Genomic DNA, 16,492 nt, shown 5'->3' with positions numbered 1-16,492 from the left:
GCTCACACTCCCCCTTTGCTCATAAGTATTTCCCCCCCCCCCCGAAGAAGTACGGCTGTGTATCAATAGAGCGCAGGGACCGCAGTGTCTTCCATGACCGTTGACGAGCGGTTGGTCTGTCAAACTGGCCGTTTTTCACCCCAATAACAAACCCTGCACTCTCGTTAAACAGCTAGTTTGTGTAACATTGGATGCAATGCGAGTACAGGCGATTATCAGTTTGTACACGCTAGTGCTAACTGTAGGATTAAATACTCAGGCCTGTAAAATCACCCGAAATTATGTTGTTTAACCAAAAACGACCCAAACACGCTGCTACACCATAGTCTGGACTGGTTTGTCTCTTTAAACATATATAGACTTATGTCGGCGGGTTTGTTCGAGTGCTATTTTAACCAGTAACGTTGAATAAAGTCGGACAGGATGGTTGAGTTTAGCCAAATCAAACCTGTACGAAACACTGCGTTTAACACGCTAAATTACTACTACTGGGTTACATTTGACAGAAATCCCCCATCCAAGCAGCCAGTGTATCGGACTGTATGGTGTCACCCTAAATGGCATAACTGGATGTATGGTTTATGGCTTTAATGTGACAGCTAACCCATTTAATTTAGTAGTGGGGTTACTACGGGGGCGTATTCCTTCCTGGTGTTTTCAGATTGATTTGAAGTATTTGTAGAGTCGCTAATAGTCCAAATACTCATGTTAAACCACATCATCTCCAGATATCTTGCTGTGCTCAATCCCTCCCACATAGGGCGGTTATGGTTTCTCCGGTATAATAAAGCTACTGATTTTATTGGCCGTTTTCGCCATCATTTTGATGAAATCCCCCCAAGTCTTGACACAAATCGCCATCGTATTAACGGCTACGCATTCAGTAGCTAAAGCTAAGAGGTACATGGAGAGAAAGTATTTATTTTAGTCAACAAAGGCCGCCCTGATACGAGGTGAAATGAGTTCAGTGAACGGCTGTAGAAGCGGCGGCGCTGGTGTTTGTGTCTTGCGTCGGTCGCTAGATGGCAGAAGAAGTCCAGTTTTCGAAGGAGGATTAACGGGTTCGTGCGTCGTGCTGCAGCCTACAATTATGTTGTAATAGAACAAGTACGAACCATGAGATGGCATTCAAAGGCAAAGCGCTGGACTCGAAGGTGAGGGACCATCAAATGTGTCATAAGTAACGTCTCCGTGAACTGTCAGTCTGTTGGGATCGACTGATTATGGAAATCATGTTGCGATTGAACAATGAAGACAATATGACAAGCTATGTGACGCCTGAAGTCTATGTTTTACATGTGTACAGATTATAATCCTAACTGTAAAATCAGGTTTAGCAGCAGCTATAGTCGCTGTCTGCCTCTGCCGCCTGTTAGCACGTAGTGCACAGCTTCAGGTTAGTGTTTAGTGTTGCCTGCTCTGCAAATTAGATGTATTGTGATATATTCTGTCTCAATCCCACAGACCGTGCTCTGCAATCTGCTGCTGTGTCTGGTGATATTTTACTCTCTTTTCTACATGATTGGGAGTGTGTGCTTCGGTGCCTTCAGGTGAGAATCCGTAACACGCATGCGCGTGGGCGGTATTCATTTGACTGGTTTTGTAGGCGAAAGATATCACGTGTAGTCTGCAGTTTGTGTTTTTGGGGGTTGTGGAATACACACACAATGCACAGAAAGCAGGAAATCAAGGGGGTCGATAGGGTCTGAACTGTTTATATTTGATTAGGGCCTCATAGTGGGTTCATTTGTTTATGGATCCACCTTTGCAGCAGGTGAGATTCACAGTAGTTACTTTATCCACACCATGTGACCTATATCTGGGGCAACATATAAGGCTGAATATGTACACACTTTGCAGTGGTTTAACACACTCTCTTTCAATTTCTGACAGTAGTTTATTGTACATTTAATCCAGTTCTATCTTCTTGTTTAGGTTGGATCACTTTGATGGATTGATTCCATTCGACTTTAAGACCGAACCTACTGAATCCAACTCCAAATACTTGGGTGAGCACCCTATATTGCAGCCAATATGATCAACAATGGGCATGAACTCTTTTTCCACTTACTGTATTTTTCCACCGTTTGTCCTCCTCAGTGAACCTCCTGTCCTTGGAGCTCACCTACTTTTGCAGCGGCCTGTTTTTTGCTGCAGTTGTGAGGAGGAGGGTGTGGGACTACGCCCTCACGGTCACACTTCTTCATGTAATGATCACCAGTCTAGGTGAGCGCAAATTGAACAATACATCTTCCCAGGTACACAAATTGCTTATTGCGTTTTTTGTTTCCATGTTGCAGTTATGTTGGAGTTTCCCATGGTGTGGCAGTGGTGGCTGGCTTTAGGTAAAACAAACATCACTGGCAACTTATCTGTTAATTATTGCATTTAACTCTATAAGTTCAATTCTTTTTGCTCTACGTCTTTGTTGTTCCATAGGTAGCGGCTTGTTTCTGATGATATGCAACGGTCAGCTGATAGCTTACTTCACCTGCCAGAGTGACCAGAGCTACGCCTCCTTCAGCATCTCCTGACAGACAGGAAGCCGCTCTGTGTATGAACCGTTTCTTAAACAGTCTTGTGAAGTGAGGTAGAAAGGATCAGACCAGATGCTCTCATCCTGGAGAAACAGTGATGGGCTTTTTGTGTTCGTCACAAAAAAAAAAAAAAAGACATTCCCTCACCATCACACGTCAAGTCAGAACTGGGTCCAATTTGTGTTTAAGTGTTTCCAACACACTGGCATCCTTTGGTGTGATGTAAGTGCCACAAGGAGACGTTCTCTGTATATTGCTTGTGATGCACAATGCCTCCGTTACTGTGCAGGATTCTAAGACAGCCTGTGAAGTATTTTCAGAACCTTTTGTGAGCTGCAAATGTGAAGCACAACGGGAAAGTTGCAATGTTTGCAGTATATTTTAAAGATAAATGTTCAGTGTTCAAAAATAAAGCTGCTTCAGATTGAGTGTTTATTCTTCCATTTTCTTACACATTAAGGTAGCTAGGACTTGTGAAATAGTGACCAGCCTATTTCACATTATGATGCTTAAAATAACTTATTACATATACTGTACTTTAGTGAGACATCAACGAGACATGCTGTGTTAGTGTAAGAATCATTTTGTTTAAGTGTTTAAAAATAGACTTTGATTTAATAATTTATGACATAAAAAAAATAAAATATTTGAACCAACATGCTCCCAGAGGAATTGGTGTTGTTATGAGACCGGCTCTGCTGCCAACCGCTCCAGTGGCTTCATGAAGGAGAACCCTGGGAAGGCCTCGCTGGTCCTGCCCGCCTGACACCGCTCATTCACAGAGGCAGGGACGGGTAGTAGCGTGAACTCTGGGTCAATGTAGCTGATATCACAGGGACCGGTCTGGAGAGTGGAGAAGAATACACACAGACTAGAGTACACTGTCAATTGATTTTTTAAAATAATGTTCTCCATCCATTTCTGAATCACTCCTACCACTTTTGGGATGAACGGAGGTCTAACTTTCTTGGCCAGGAGGTCGTCCCAGTTGATGGATGCAAAGAAGGAATGTTCCTGCAGCTCCACCTAGAGACACATTGAAATTAGACCCTCTGTGGTTATGTGTGTGTGTGTGCATCGTTGTTCGTTTCTGTTTTTTTGTGTGTGCACTTACAAGGTCATGGCTCCCACCTAAGCGTTTGGAGACATCTCTTTCCAGCAATCCCTCTAAGAGTGAGCAGGCATCCTGAGACCCCCCACTACGCACCTTCAGAGGAGCGTGAAGTATGTTCTCAAACATCTCTGCTTTGCTACTGCTGTAAAATGGAGGCTGAGAGGGAGATGGAGTAAGGAGAAGATGCCGAGGAAGGCGATAGGATCAAAAGATTATTTCACATCCTCAACTCACCAGTCCATACAGCATCTCAAACAGCACAGTGCCGAGGCCCCACCAGTCCACTGCTGGATTGTATGGGTGGCCTTGTAGCACCTCTGGAGCGAGGTACTCAGGAGTCCCACAGAATGTATGCATAATCCCACCGATGGCAACCCCTTCTTTACAAAGCCCAAAGTCAGTCAGCATCACGTGGCCCTCACTGTCCAGCAGGATGTTCTCTGGTTTGAGGTCTCTGGCAGACAAACAGATGGGACAAAAGTGATGGTTTAGTCTACAGAAACTGATATTGCTGTTGTTTTTGTTTCCTCTGGTTTCACCTCGCTTTTCTTTACCGTATATTTCTTAATATGGTATTGGAGGACATGGCGTTTCTTTTGTGTAAACATTTCCTATGCAGAGCTCTGTCAAAGTGAACATTTCATTGGGAATTCCCTGTATGAATCAATTAAACATGAGCAGTGAGCCAAGTAAAAGGTGAAAGAGTGACTTTGCAATGGCTTGGTTATGTATGTGTGTGTATGAACCTGTAAACAATGTCCAGAGAGTGGAGGTAGCCCAGGGCCATGGCCATCTCTGCAGTGTAGAAAGCAGCCCTGGTTTCAGGAAATGACCCCTCCCTCTGAAGGTGGTAGAAAAGCTGAAAAGAGATGAGTGGTGTAGGCTTCAGAAACATGTCGCTATTTCTTTTGATCTTCTGCTTAATATTTGTAAAAAATGTACTCTATATATGACACCAAAATTGCATTGTTTTGAACTTTTGAATGGTTGTGGGCAAAGGGAGACAGTCAGTCATTTCACCCCTGTTTTTTGCCATTCCACAGTTGACAGAGAGAAGTAATTTTTTTTAATTGATCACATACCTCCCCGCCATTAACATAGTCCAGGACAAAGTAGAGAGTGTTCCGTGTTTGGAAAGAGAAATGGAGCCCCACCAGGAATGGATGTTGTAGTCCCTTCAGCAGCACACTCCTCTCAACCATCACATGCTGCTGCTATAAACACAACAGTTACAGTAGATACAGTGTATGGATGGATGGATGGATGGATGGATGGATGGATGGATGGATAGTTTACCTCTTTCCTTTTGACAATGATCTGTTTCTGCAGCACTTTGACAGCATAGTAGCCTTCATGTTTTTTATGTCTAGCGAGCAGCACCTGTACACGTTTGAGCCGTGTCATTTAATGTCCCAACTAAAATATATCACAAGCACAATTACAAAAATGTACAAGAATAAAAGAAAAACCTACCTTTCCAAAGCTTCCTTTGCCGATAACTTTGAGGTAATCAAAATCTGACGGTTTCATCCTGGTTAACAAAACCGAAGAAAACTGTCAAGATATGTGTTCATAGGAATGCTTCTTAACTGTTTATCAGTAAATACTTAATTTGTGCCTAATACATGATTAATTAATGAGCAAGGTTGTGAGCACAAGTAAAGGAACCACGTTACTGGTAAATGTCCTTGACTTAGGGAAGTGGTCAACTCACGCTTTTTATCTGTCATGACTTATTTCTTGGCATCAGGAGGTAAAATGACTTACTGTGAGGTTTCTGTGTTCACTGAGCTCTGAGGAGAGAAAAGACACACAGGGAGAGAAAGGTGAGGAGGTCAGATTTAGCTTCAGCTCCTGTCAACACTCGGCACAGTCTCTGTGTACTCACCACTGTGCCTCCTTCATCCTTCTCTCTTCTCGTCCTGCTCTGTCGCCGCAGGGTTCTCTGGGTGTCCAGGCTTCAATCAGGACGTCAAAAACAGTATTTACATGTGAGGGATTTGTGTTTAAAAACAAAATCCAATTCTACCCAAACTAAAAAAAGCTGTAAACATGATTTTTTGTTTTGTGTGTACGTACCTTTGACAGAATTGCTGACTGGAAACACATTTATGTAGGAAGTCACTGAAGCCAACTTTCTTGGCCTTGAGCAGAGCTGTAAGCCCAGCAGGGAGTTAGTTAGTCTCTTACATCAGAGTTCAAAAGATGTAACTTTATTTAGCTAACGTTAACTACTCCATGAATTTCACATAACGTTACTTTAAAGAAGTTATTAAACCATTATCACAAATACTATCACAAATAACAAAAGTTAAAATATGACTTCTGATATTCTTATTTCTGTTTTCTAATGTATTATTCAATTTTTTCTCCTGTAGTAATCATTTTGTCAGCTTTAAACCGTTACTTTCGACTGTATTAACGCTACATGAGCTGGTGGTAAGACTTAACGTAAGTCTTAACGTAAGAGTTAACGTAAAGAACTCCGGTAAGCAAGATATCCTTAACTAACCTGAGATAAACGACACAAGCCCTCTCATTTTGGTCAACGGCCGGTCTTGAGTCACAGTCATCTGGACGAAGACACACTGACTGACTGGAAGTTGTTTTGTTTACAACTGAAATAGAGGAGAGAGAAGTTTGTTTGATAGTGAAGGCGAGCTTTCCAGTCGCAGAGACGCCCGGCTTGTCCCAAACTTGCAAAGTGTGCCTGCTCTGTTTAAAGCCCGTTGACGTAGGAGACGCAGAGTACCACCGGCAATGCTGCGTTAAAGTGCCCTCGGAGATGTCGAGAATCATGACGCGTGCGCACATGAGCGACCTAAAGTAACATGTTTGTCTTTGCCATAAATCGTTGCTTTAAATTCTGATTGACTGAATCAATGTCATGGATACAACTATCAATACGGTATAAAAGTGAACCATTATTACCCTTTTTATTACCATCTGCAGATCATCCATTTCTTAACAATTTAGTAACATTTACAACTGCAGATTTGATGAACTGCTGTTAGAATCATTTATCAATAAGTTATCAATTGCAAATGACAGAAATGATGATGGTTTCTTGGGAAGTTAGAGCCATTGGCCCTAATTAATGACTTTGACCTACTAACATTTATAACTGCAGACCTGATGGCACAGAATACAGTGAAAAATGCACAACGCTTTAACCTAACAAATTGCTGATATCAGTGGTTTGTATCTGATCTATAAAGCATTATAAACTATAAATAAAACCATTAATTAGAGCTTACAAACCATTTAGAAACTGTGTCTTATTTTAAAGGGGCACCAAATGAATAGGCCTATATACTCATAACCATGCACAATATAGTACTTGTATTTGTAAATAATACCACGTCGGTTAAGGGGCCTTTGCGCTCATGATTTTGAGCATTCTTTCTTTCTTTCTTTAGGTCTCTTTATTTGTCACAATTGACTAGAGGAAGCAATGTATGCCACCACAAAATCTGTGAGTGGGCAGAGCGTGATAACCAACATGCAGAAAAACATCAACACCCAACAACACACATTATTTTTTGTTTGACCAGAAATTTGCAGCACACACTTTTCTGTTGAACCTATAAGGACAGTTAACGGATCATGGAAACTGCACTACATGTGTAAAGTCACGACAGCATTCCAGCACATGACAGCTCTGTATCAGTCTTCCTGTCTCATGTGGCATGCTACACACCCTGAGAAAGGACAGGGCCTGTCCACACCACCACAGACACAGTTTCATGCTTGTGATATATCTCACATAGTGGCTGATTGTTTCATATCACAGCAGTTTATATAGACTCCAGACATTCAGACACAATTAAATCTAAATAATCCTGTTGTTGAAGGAATAACATCAGGACAAATTTATATCAACAAGTGATTGTTTAAAAATTGCAAATTAAAGAGGAACTATCTTGAGTCTGGCACAAATACAGATTCCTCTCTTCTATCTGTATAAGCAAAATAAGTTATAGACAATACACTCTTTTAGGAGATGAAACTGGGCTTTGTCCATATGACCGCAAATATTTAACAAGAAGTATTGTATTAAACTGAATATGAGCAATGGATGACTATAGCATGAGATAGTATGCGAATCAGATAAATGGGACATGAAGTGCAGATACTGAAATGACATTAAGTGTGTTCCTGTGTGTGTTTCTAAATTGAGAGCTGCTGGGATCAGAGTTGGTACAGAGTGTCTTGGTTGCTGTGGCGGAAAGCTGATCCTTGAACAGCAGCAGGAGGGGAGGTCCCTCTCTGTTACAGTGCTAGCTTCCCCCTGTCACCCTAAAGTGAACTGGTCTGTGCTGGTCTCAGTTTGACACCTCTTGTCACATCACTCCAACGGCTTTGGAACTAGCTGGGGCTGGTTTTTTGCTTTTCCAGGCATGCAACAGGTGACACTGAACACAACGGGCATACATCTCTACAGTCAAGAGAGGAAACACACCCGAGAGTCAGCAGTTCAGCCAACGCCACCAGAAAGAACAGGCTCGCTGCTTCAGCCTCAAGCCTAACAGAAAGGGAAAGTCAAACCACATTCAAACTATATCTGCAGAATGACACCTATACACCATGTAACTTCTGGTCTCTATTATAGCTCCATTATCATCCGCCTTCATCCTCTCTTTCCTTAATTATCTCATTCAAGAATCAATCTTATTGGCACCCTTTTAACCGTCATTGACTTTTATATAAGTGGTGTCTCTGTCATGTCTTTTACTCATGGTCATGTCCACACAGTCAGAGATCCGGGAGTCATGTCAGCTGCAGACATATTTGTGGTTGACATTGGAAACGTTGGGTCAAATCATCTTGTTTCAGACTTGGTTCAGCAGCAAACAAACATACAGTACACCAATTTATATTAGGACTCTGGTTTCTTTACATTTTCTAGGATACAGAAATGATTTGATTAGACACTTTATATATAATATGAACATAATATTGTACTTTGTCACAAACTGGCTCAGTGACAAGGAGGCAGTCCATGCAAGTTTAAACTTAAACTAGCACAATGTATTCAACTACAGTACACAAAACAAACACTGGAGTGTTCAGTGTTCAGCAAAACCAAACAGCAACGATTCAGGGTGGATATCTGTTGTAGCGAAGGAGAGAGGACAGGGGCCAGCATTTATAACTCCAAGGTGCGTCTAATCAAGCTAACGACCCTCCATTGACAGAAAAACTGATCGCTTCAAGTAAAGCAGTACGGAAAACAAACAAAACAACAAAAATCACATAAATAAGTAAATATCTGCAGGCCTGCCTGTACAGAAAAAGGCAAACACTGACTATAACAAAATTAAAATAATCTGTAAGCTTTAAAATTATGATCTCAGTTACATGTTTCAGGCTTCTACTGTAACTTAAAACAAACGTTACAGGACTATTTAAAAAAGCCTTTGGTGAAGTCCCCTAACAGGAAATCACCTGGGGTATTTTTTTAAAAGTGGCTTCAGAGAAGCTCATTTTTTGCTCAGATTGGCCAGGACAGTCTGAGTATTTTTACACTAACTGAAATAAAGGTTCTGAATACTCCATCCACAACTTCCTTTTTTTAAATTTTATTTTAGGCATAAGTGTGCATAAGGGAAGTAGCATTAAATATCAACAGTTCATTTTTCATGCTGAACACACGTGACAGCAGTACTTCTTCTGTCCTGTAGATGGAGACAGGAAAGCAGAGGATTTCTTGTAGGATACTTTGTCATTTTCTTTTCTATAGGAATTTGTATCTTCATATAAACAGACCAAAACAAAATTTCCATCCCAGTTTAACATCATTATAAATTGAACATCTTTGGGATTTGCACTGTTTCACTGACAAGTAGAGCAATTTGAAGACATCACCTTGGTCTGTGAGAACATGTGCTGGGCATTTTTCACTTTATAGACTAAATGATGAATGAAATTGATGATGAAAATAATAGTTAGTTGTCATCTCTCTTTGAGCGATTCCATTAATGAATAAGTTATGATAATCTAATGATATTATATATAATAGTGTAGTAAGTCACGTGGGGCATTTTTTCTGCATTGTACACTTTTACTTTTTATACTTAAGTGGAGGATTTAAGTAAAAGTTTAGTAATGTTTTGGTTTCTATTGCCATGCATATTTCCTATGCTTTGCGCGCGCGCCCCCTAGATCCGCGGCGCGCGCGGAGAAGGGGCGGGGCCCCGCGGAGCGAGCGCAGCCAGGGATGAGAAACTTGTCCCGGATATTTACCTTACTGTACCTGGCTCCTCCAACGCGCCCCGTCCGGAGGTTTTCACAGCGGACAGCCTGAGGAATATGATCCGTCTCTGATCGACTGAGGTACACGTATCTTATCTGTCTTTTGAACATTCTCTTCCCAAAAAGCAGTCACTTGGCCAAAGTTGTAGTTACGAGGACCGCTGTGGTTGGTGGAAAGTTTGCCAGGGAAGTGTTCCTCCTTTTGGGTGTAGCTGTAGAAAAGCTTCAGGTTGTCAACAGGTTCCTTGTTGGCGCTGTGGTCCAAAGTACAGCCAGGTCACAGCACAGTTCATTATCGACAGACAGTCGGACAATATAAATATGTGCATAATACACTGAGATAGGCCCTGTTTGTTCATTGGTATGTGTACATTTGGTAAAGCAGTAGAGGCCATCAACGTTGGGTGATTTTATGTCCTACAATGTACACTTTTAACTTGTACAAATAAATCTATGGAAGAAAATATCTGTAAAAGCATCATAAAGTAAGAGAACTATTTTAATTCCTAATCTGTAGCTGTCATGTTGACACAACATAGTTGCAAGATCCAAAACACCCAGTGAGGTCATCCGTCTCTACAACATGATGGTGTTTTTTAAATGTAGCATTTACTTGTGAATTCATTAGAGGCCTGCCTGTGAGAGGGGTCATTATGGAAAACAAGTCACCGAACTGGTGAACAGCTCGGTTTTAATATATTCAGAGTGTGTCACTGTGTTCAAACATTAACTTAAACACTGCGTGTCCTTTCAGAACCCGTGTGAGACAGGCTCGTCTGGATCCATTAATCATTCACCTGCAAACCGAGACGGGACACATGTACGTACACACACCTGCATGCACATATATGCACACACACACACACACACACACACACACACACACACACACACACACATAGGTATTGTCAAAGGGTAAGTTATTAGCTCTGAGCATGTATTAGCAGTGCATGCATGCATGTATGTGTGTGTTTGTGGTCCTGCTGTGTCCATTGCTCCCAGAGGCTGGTCTGAGATCAGTCTTACTGTAGTGTAGATGGGCGTGTTCAACTCAGAAAATGTTTAACATTCTTATCATTCAGCTGCCTGTGTAAGGCGGAGAGACGCAGCAGGGAGAGGGAAGAGACATGTTCAAACCCAGGCCAAAATAATAAGGAATTACACACACACACACAGTCACTCCTTCGCATTCACGCTGCATTACTCACTGCAGTCTGATGCTCCATACAGCACATATATTACTCATCACACAATTTCATCCTGAGGGAGTTGCATTGGAAGACAACAGCCTGGAAACATCTGACACTGTTTTTGTGGTTGTGTGTGTGTTTCCAGGTCCCCGTTCAGTGCCGAGCTGAGGGCAGGCTTTTTGTCTTGAGAGGGAGGCAGAGTTACCAGGGTAACAGACATGCCAAAACCCGACCTGCTCTGCCTAGTTCAGCTACTGGACGGCACTATCGAGACCTTCAGAGTCAGCGTGCGTAACACACACACACACACACTGACACACACTGACATACACGCACACTGTTTCCTGTCTGCAGTTGAAGAGATCATATGTTATTCCAATCTGTCTCTGTGCTCTGTTAATGATCACAGCGTCAGTGCATGATACAGTGACCGACTACTCTTTCATATTTTCCCATTGATCCACATTTAACTCTGTGACCTTGATTTGAAGTCACGTTCACCTCCTGCAACTTACAGAGCTTGTCTCACTTAAAATGAGCCTTTAACATCATCCGCATATCATGAACGCAGTATACTGACGAGCATCAACACACACACACACACACACTCGTGCAGGCAATCACAAATACTGCTTTCTAGGACAACAGCTGTGCAGCATCTTTATGTGTACAGAGAGCGCTGTGGTTGTTTCCAATATTAATGTCTCCATTACTAACTCCTGTGTTTAGATAAGACGTATTGTTTTTTTTTTTTTTACAGATTTTCACAGAAAAATAACACATTTCTGAGGGATGCATTTAAACAGATCTTCACCCGGATTGTGTGTCCACACACACACACACACACACACACACACACACACACACACATGGTTGTGTTTCCTGCTATAAGCACTCACTGTCCGCCACAGTTTACAGTAAACACGGTCCTCTTGTGATGTGAATGTGTGGAGGAAATGCAGATGCGCTGCGTGTTTTTCCCTCGGAGTGATTAATAGTTAAACCACAAAGTGTTTTTCACCTGGATATATGCATTATTAATTGTTTTTGTCTAATACACAACCAATATTAATATTTAAAATAACCAAAGAGAAACTCACAGATTCTTTTCATATATAAAAGAAGATCACTATCTATACATTATATGCAACATATGGCACAGTATTTTGTACAAATAAGCAACGGGTAAATGTCAGTCAAAGTTTTGGCTGGTATCAATGTGTGTTTGTTGTTTCCATCTTTCAGAAGCAGGATGAAGGTGTGGTTCTCTTGGACCAAGTATGCGACCACCTGGGCCTGCAGGAGAGGCAGCTCTTCAGTCTGCAGATCAGAGAATCCAGCACAGCCATCGCCTCAATCACAGCCAACACACACTCTCCTGTGAGCTCACTGTTCATCTTCTGAGCGTTTTGGGCTGGGATTGTAACGTATTGCACTCGCTGATTGCTGTTTAGACGATGATAACCACAGGGTATGCTTACATAAATGCTTTTGTTTTTAGCCTCATTTAGCCATTATACTTAATGAATTTCTTTCTCTCAGAGATGGTTGGAGCCTGAGAAACCCTTGAAGAAGCAGATAAAAGGTATCTGTCTTTTTCTCGCTCCAGGGAATTCACTGTTTTTTACCGAGAGATATTTCTCCAGACAAGTATATTTTTGTTTCAAAATATATATTACAATACATTCATAGATAGGGGGTGTAGAAGAGCAGATGATTAAGGTGAACCTGCAACTATAGATATATACTGTTTCTCCGCAGGTCTTGCATCTCCCTTTTATATGAACTTCAGAGTACGATTCTTCATGTCTGATCCTAACGCTCTGCAGCATGAACAGACAAGGTTAGTATATGTGCCTCTCACTTATGTGTGTTTTTGCAGCAGCCATATATCGCTAGATATCGATCTGGAGAAGTTGTTTGACTCACAAAGGGGCTTTTCGGCGGGATTGTGGATAAAAAAAATGAAGGCGTGGGTTTGTAAAGTTCCTCTTGTTTCGTACCTGCAGGCACCTGTACTTCCTCCAGATCAGGAGTGACATTAGAGAAGGACGGTCAGTAACACACAAACTCAACCGCTCTTCCCCCCCTGTGCACAGCATGTGTTTAGCTAATACAATGTGTAATCATGGAGTATGATTGCAGGTTGCAGTGCCCACTGAGTGCAGCTGTAGTGTTGGCCTCTTACGCCGTGCAGTGTAAGTCCAATCTCTTCCTAGAGAAACCAATGATTAATGCCTTAATAATAACTGAGAGAGTAATTAGTCCTGTTGAGGATGCTCTCAATGAGCAGCAGCTCTCTAACAGTACCCCAGATGTCACTGGTGAATGTGTGCATCTGGTTATGTGTCGATGCTCAGTGTCTCTTTCCATCGCCTGCAGCGGAGATGGGGGATCACTGTCCATCTCGACTCCCCGGGTACCTCTCCAAATGCTACTTCATTCCGGCGCAGGATGAAGACTTCCTGTCTAAAGTGGAGGATCTTCATCCACAGCACAAGTAATACAGACAGCTTCATTACATCTAGTTGCCACCGACAAAAGAACAAGTTTGTGGTGCGGTTGATTCCTAGTGATGTGTGTGTGTTTGTGTTCACAGGGGGCTGAAGCAGAGCGAGGCAGAGCTGTGTTTCCTCAACACAGCACGGACACTGGAGCTGTATGGGGTGGAGCTGCATGCTGCCATGGTAGAGAGATTCCCTCACATAAACTTTCATGTAATTCCTCTCTATTCCTCTCAAGTATGACACTTGTCGTCATTCCCTCATCGTCTCTCAGGACACCAATGATGCCCCCCTGATGGTGGGTTTGGCCTCCAGTGGTGTTGCAATATTCCGCAATATGATTTGCTCCAGTTTCTTCCCCTGGTGAGTGATGATAATGATGATTACATGTCTTTGTTCTTCTATGTCTGCTTTTCCCTCAACCAACTGCATTCTTCACATGTAGGGGAAACATCATCAAGATTTCATTCAAGAGGAAACGCTTTCTTATACATCTGAAACGTAAACATGTGAGTCCCTCTGCCATTTATTTATCCTTAATAGCTCTGAACAAATTGTTGCTTTTTATTGCTCTACACACCTGACTGATGACTCCATTGAAAGTTTGGAGTCAACACTATTTTTTGATTGCTTTTATATTGAGCTCTAATTATAGCAAAATTTAGGAAATTTATACACTTTCATTTTTAACAAAATTTCACAAACTTGTCACGGTCTACATGGAGTATAGCATTGATTGAATGGTTCGTATCCACCCTTTGGCAGGGTTTCTCTTTGTGTTTATATGTGTAAGTAATAAATCAAAAAATGTGAGAAGAAGGGAAGAGATGTGGCCTTGAATATTGGAGTTGCAAAGAACTTCAACATAATAAAGCATTATAAATAAAATGTAACTCTGTATATTGCAGGGGGAGACCCAGGATTGTGAGGTGTCTCTGGTTCTGCCCTGTCCCAAGACCTGTAAGAACCTGTGGAGGTCCAGTGTAGACCATCACTCCTTCTGCTCCAACCGGACTGTCAGGAGCCCCAAACACAGCAACAGCCCGGTTCAGTCCTACAGAAAGTTGATAACACAACACCTGGGACTTGGCAACAGTAAAACTGAGACGTGAGTGTTGCCTGTACATATTTATTTCCGTGTATATTCTAGTCATAAACACTGAAAAGTTTATTTTCCCTTCTTGTTTGCAGTGGTCCAGTGTGCCAGCGTGTGGTGGGGGGGATGGTGTGGAACCCAGTCCTGCAGAGGTCGATTTCATCAGAGTACCTCGAAACCAAGAGCCTGCCCTCTAGATCGCCCCCAAACACCCCCAACTGGTACGAGCTGCAGGATCAACCGCAACGTTATGTTCTCAGCTGCAGTCAAACATCTATCCAGCGTCTCTTTTACTTGAGCTCAGATTAAATCATTGGATTAAATCTGACGCTCACCTGGTTTTGCTGGTTTGTCTCTCCGACAGGCGAAGTGCTCGAGTTCGCCACGGCATCTGTAAACCTCGCCCGTCCTCAGTTGAACTGACCAATGACATGAAAGACATGTCGGAGGGGGAGGACGTCTTCTACACATACCGGGCGTCTGTGAGCAGCAGCAAGGACAGCGAGGGAGACACTTCACCGCATTCGTAAGAATCAGTTAAGAGGAATGTGTCAGCTTCTTAGGCACACTCTGAAACTCTCTCTCAAATCAGTGGGCTATGATAATATATTGGGACTGAAAGTTTAATCATTTTTACAACGACATTGCAATCGGATTTATTGCAATTTTTGTATCATAAGAGCTGCAATTTTAATGACAGCTGTTGACACCAAATTTAGCTAGTTAACGATAATTCAGTGAGTTTTCCAAACCACTTAAAGAAACTTCCAGCTGTTGTCGGCTTAACAAGGCTTTTGCATGCTCCTTTCTCCAGTAGTTATCCTCGGCCAAAGGTTTTATTCAAGAGAAAAGAAGCCCTGCCTTGTACAATTTTGATATCTGGATGTTAGGAAAGATGAAAAGTTGTTAAATTTGTGATAACTGGTGTGTACGTTATCATGGTTAATAGACTATGTAGACCACAAAATCGGCCTGTGCTTTTATTTATAAAGAATAATAGCAATTTTAATCGCAGAATTGGTCAAAAAGTATAAATTAATTAAGTCAAGCAGGCCAAACGTGTGTTGTCAAAGCATTTAAGCTATATAAAAATATCATGATATGAGATTAGTCAGAATAGTATCACATCTGAAAGTCATCTGTTGATGTGCAAATCATTCATCTCTTTCTCTTATAGCCAGGTGACGGGCGAGGCTTTGTTACAAATTGACGACAGTATAGGAGAGGAGGACGGTGACCACATCTCACACCACTACGATAAGGTCCGTTATGTCCCGATCAACTCTAAAAAAAAGTGTACTACTGTATATCCATCAATGTCTCCCTTGATTCTGACTACTTGTGTGTATGCAGGGTGCTCTCGGCGACGGTGACTTGATGCTCATATGTATTGCCCCCGATCATGACGGCAAGTTTGGCTTCAATGTTAAAGTGGGTCTCTCTCTCTTACAGTCTTTGTGTGTCTCTTACCTTCAGATGGCAGGCAGCGTTTTATGTTGGTTAAAATGATTTACACACATTATGGTCGTGTTGTCACTCCTCCGCTCTCGCTCCATTTAATTTCCCAACTCCTCCCAGGGTGGAGTGGACCAGAAGATGCCTCTAGCCATATCCCACGTTAAACCCGACTCTCCGGTAAGAACCGACACGGTTGTGTTTGTGTTTTGAAAGCGTGGTGTCACAATAACTTTATGATGAAATGTAAAGACAATGTTGACTGATGAATAGATATCAAAATGAGCTGTAAATAGTCAATTCTTTGTTAGCTTCATTAGTCGCTCACCAGAAATATTAAT

At 42.0% G+C, this 16,492-nt stretch overlaps 3 protein-coding genes across 5 annotated transcripts in view; 2 read left to right on the top strand and 1 right to left on the bottom strand.

Annotated features, from left to right (window-relative positions):
• The first annotated feature begins 1,050 nt into the window (after positions 1-1,050).
• On the top strand, positions 1,051-3,219 carry LOC116386858 (transmembrane protein 244-like). The gene is made up of 6 exons (XM_031853430.1): positions 1,051-1,154; positions 1,465-1,550; positions 1,936-2,009; positions 2,101-2,226; positions 2,301-2,345; positions 2,440-3,219. The coding sequence occupies exons 1-6, from the start codon at positions 1,122-1,124 to the stop codon at positions 2,532-2,534; spliced, it is 459 nt and encodes a 152-aa protein (XP_031709290.1). The 5' UTR covers positions 1,051-1,121; the 3' UTR covers positions 2,535-3,219.
• sgk2b (serum/glucocorticoid regulated kinase 2b) lies at positions 2,941-6,394 on the bottom strand. Of its 3 annotated transcripts, none has more exons than XM_031853427.1 (12): positions 6,164-6,394; positions 5,731-5,806; positions 5,540-5,609; positions 5,419-5,444; positions 5,125-5,182; positions 4,948-5,031; positions 4,734-4,865; positions 4,398-4,510; positions 3,886-4,105; positions 3,652-3,807; positions 3,474-3,563; positions 2,941-3,380 (listed from the first exon to the last, which is right to left on the bottom strand). In XM_031853427.1, the coding sequence occupies exons 1-12, from the start codon at positions 6,222-6,224 to the stop codon at positions 3,219-3,221; spliced, it is 1,248 nt and encodes a 415-aa protein (XP_031709287.1). In that variant the 5' UTR covers positions 6,225-6,394; the 3' UTR covers positions 2,941-3,218. The 3 variants fall into 3 exon arrangements, with proteins under 3 accessions (XP_031709287.1, XP_031709288.1, XP_031709289.1); XM_031853428.1 differs by having other exon boundaries at positions 4,734-4,862; XM_031853429.1 differs by lacking the exon at positions 4,948-5,031.
• Positions 6,395-9,845: 3,451 nt separating this feature from the next.
• Positions 9,846-16,492, top strand: part of ptpn3 (protein tyrosine phosphatase non-receptor type 3) — a 17,645-nt gene continuing 10,998 nt past the window's right edge. Inside the window, exons 1-19 of the mRNA XM_031853062.1 lie at positions 9,846-9,987; positions 10,661-10,726; positions 11,242-11,383; positions 12,342-12,476; positions 12,639-12,681; positions 12,858-12,939; positions 13,106-13,150; positions 13,242-13,294; positions 13,479-13,596; positions 13,696-13,783; positions 13,875-13,963; positions 14,046-14,109; positions 14,509-14,708; positions 14,792-14,917; positions 15,061-15,222; positions 15,874-15,958; positions 16,050-16,127; positions 16,275-16,331; positions 16,368-16,371. Coding sequence (XP_031708922.1) covers positions 11,315-11,383; positions 12,342-12,476; positions 12,639-12,681; positions 12,858-12,939; positions 13,106-13,150; positions 13,242-13,294; positions 13,479-13,596; positions 13,696-13,783; positions 13,875-13,963; positions 14,046-14,109; positions 14,509-14,708; positions 14,792-14,917; positions 15,061-15,222; positions 15,874-15,958; positions 16,050-16,127; positions 16,275-16,331; positions 16,368-16,371 — 1,498 coding nt within the window. The 5' untranslated portion in view covers positions 9,846-9,987; positions 10,661-10,726; positions 11,242-11,314. The remainder of the gene's footprint in view (positions 9,988-10,660; positions 10,727-11,241; positions 11,384-12,341; positions 12,477-12,638; positions 12,682-12,857; positions 12,940-13,105; positions 13,151-13,241; positions 13,295-13,478; positions 13,597-13,695; positions 13,784-13,874; positions 13,964-14,045; positions 14,110-14,508; positions 14,709-14,791; positions 14,918-15,060; positions 15,223-15,873; positions 15,959-16,049; positions 16,128-16,274; positions 16,332-16,367; positions 16,372-16,492) is intronic.

This window comes from Anarrhichthys ocellatus, unplaced genomic scaffold, assembly GCF_004355925.1.
Source record: "Anarrhichthys ocellatus isolate YVR2014 unplaced genomic scaffold, GSC_Weel_1.0 scaffold13, whole genome shotgun sequence".
In the NCBI taxonomy this organism is placed as follows: Eukaryota; Metazoa; Chordata; class Actinopteri; order Perciformes; family Anarhichadidae; genus Anarrhichthys; species Anarrhichthys ocellatus.
The sequence above is the reverse complement of the archived record's forward strand: the minus strand, read 5'-3'. Positions and strand labels throughout refer to the sequence as shown.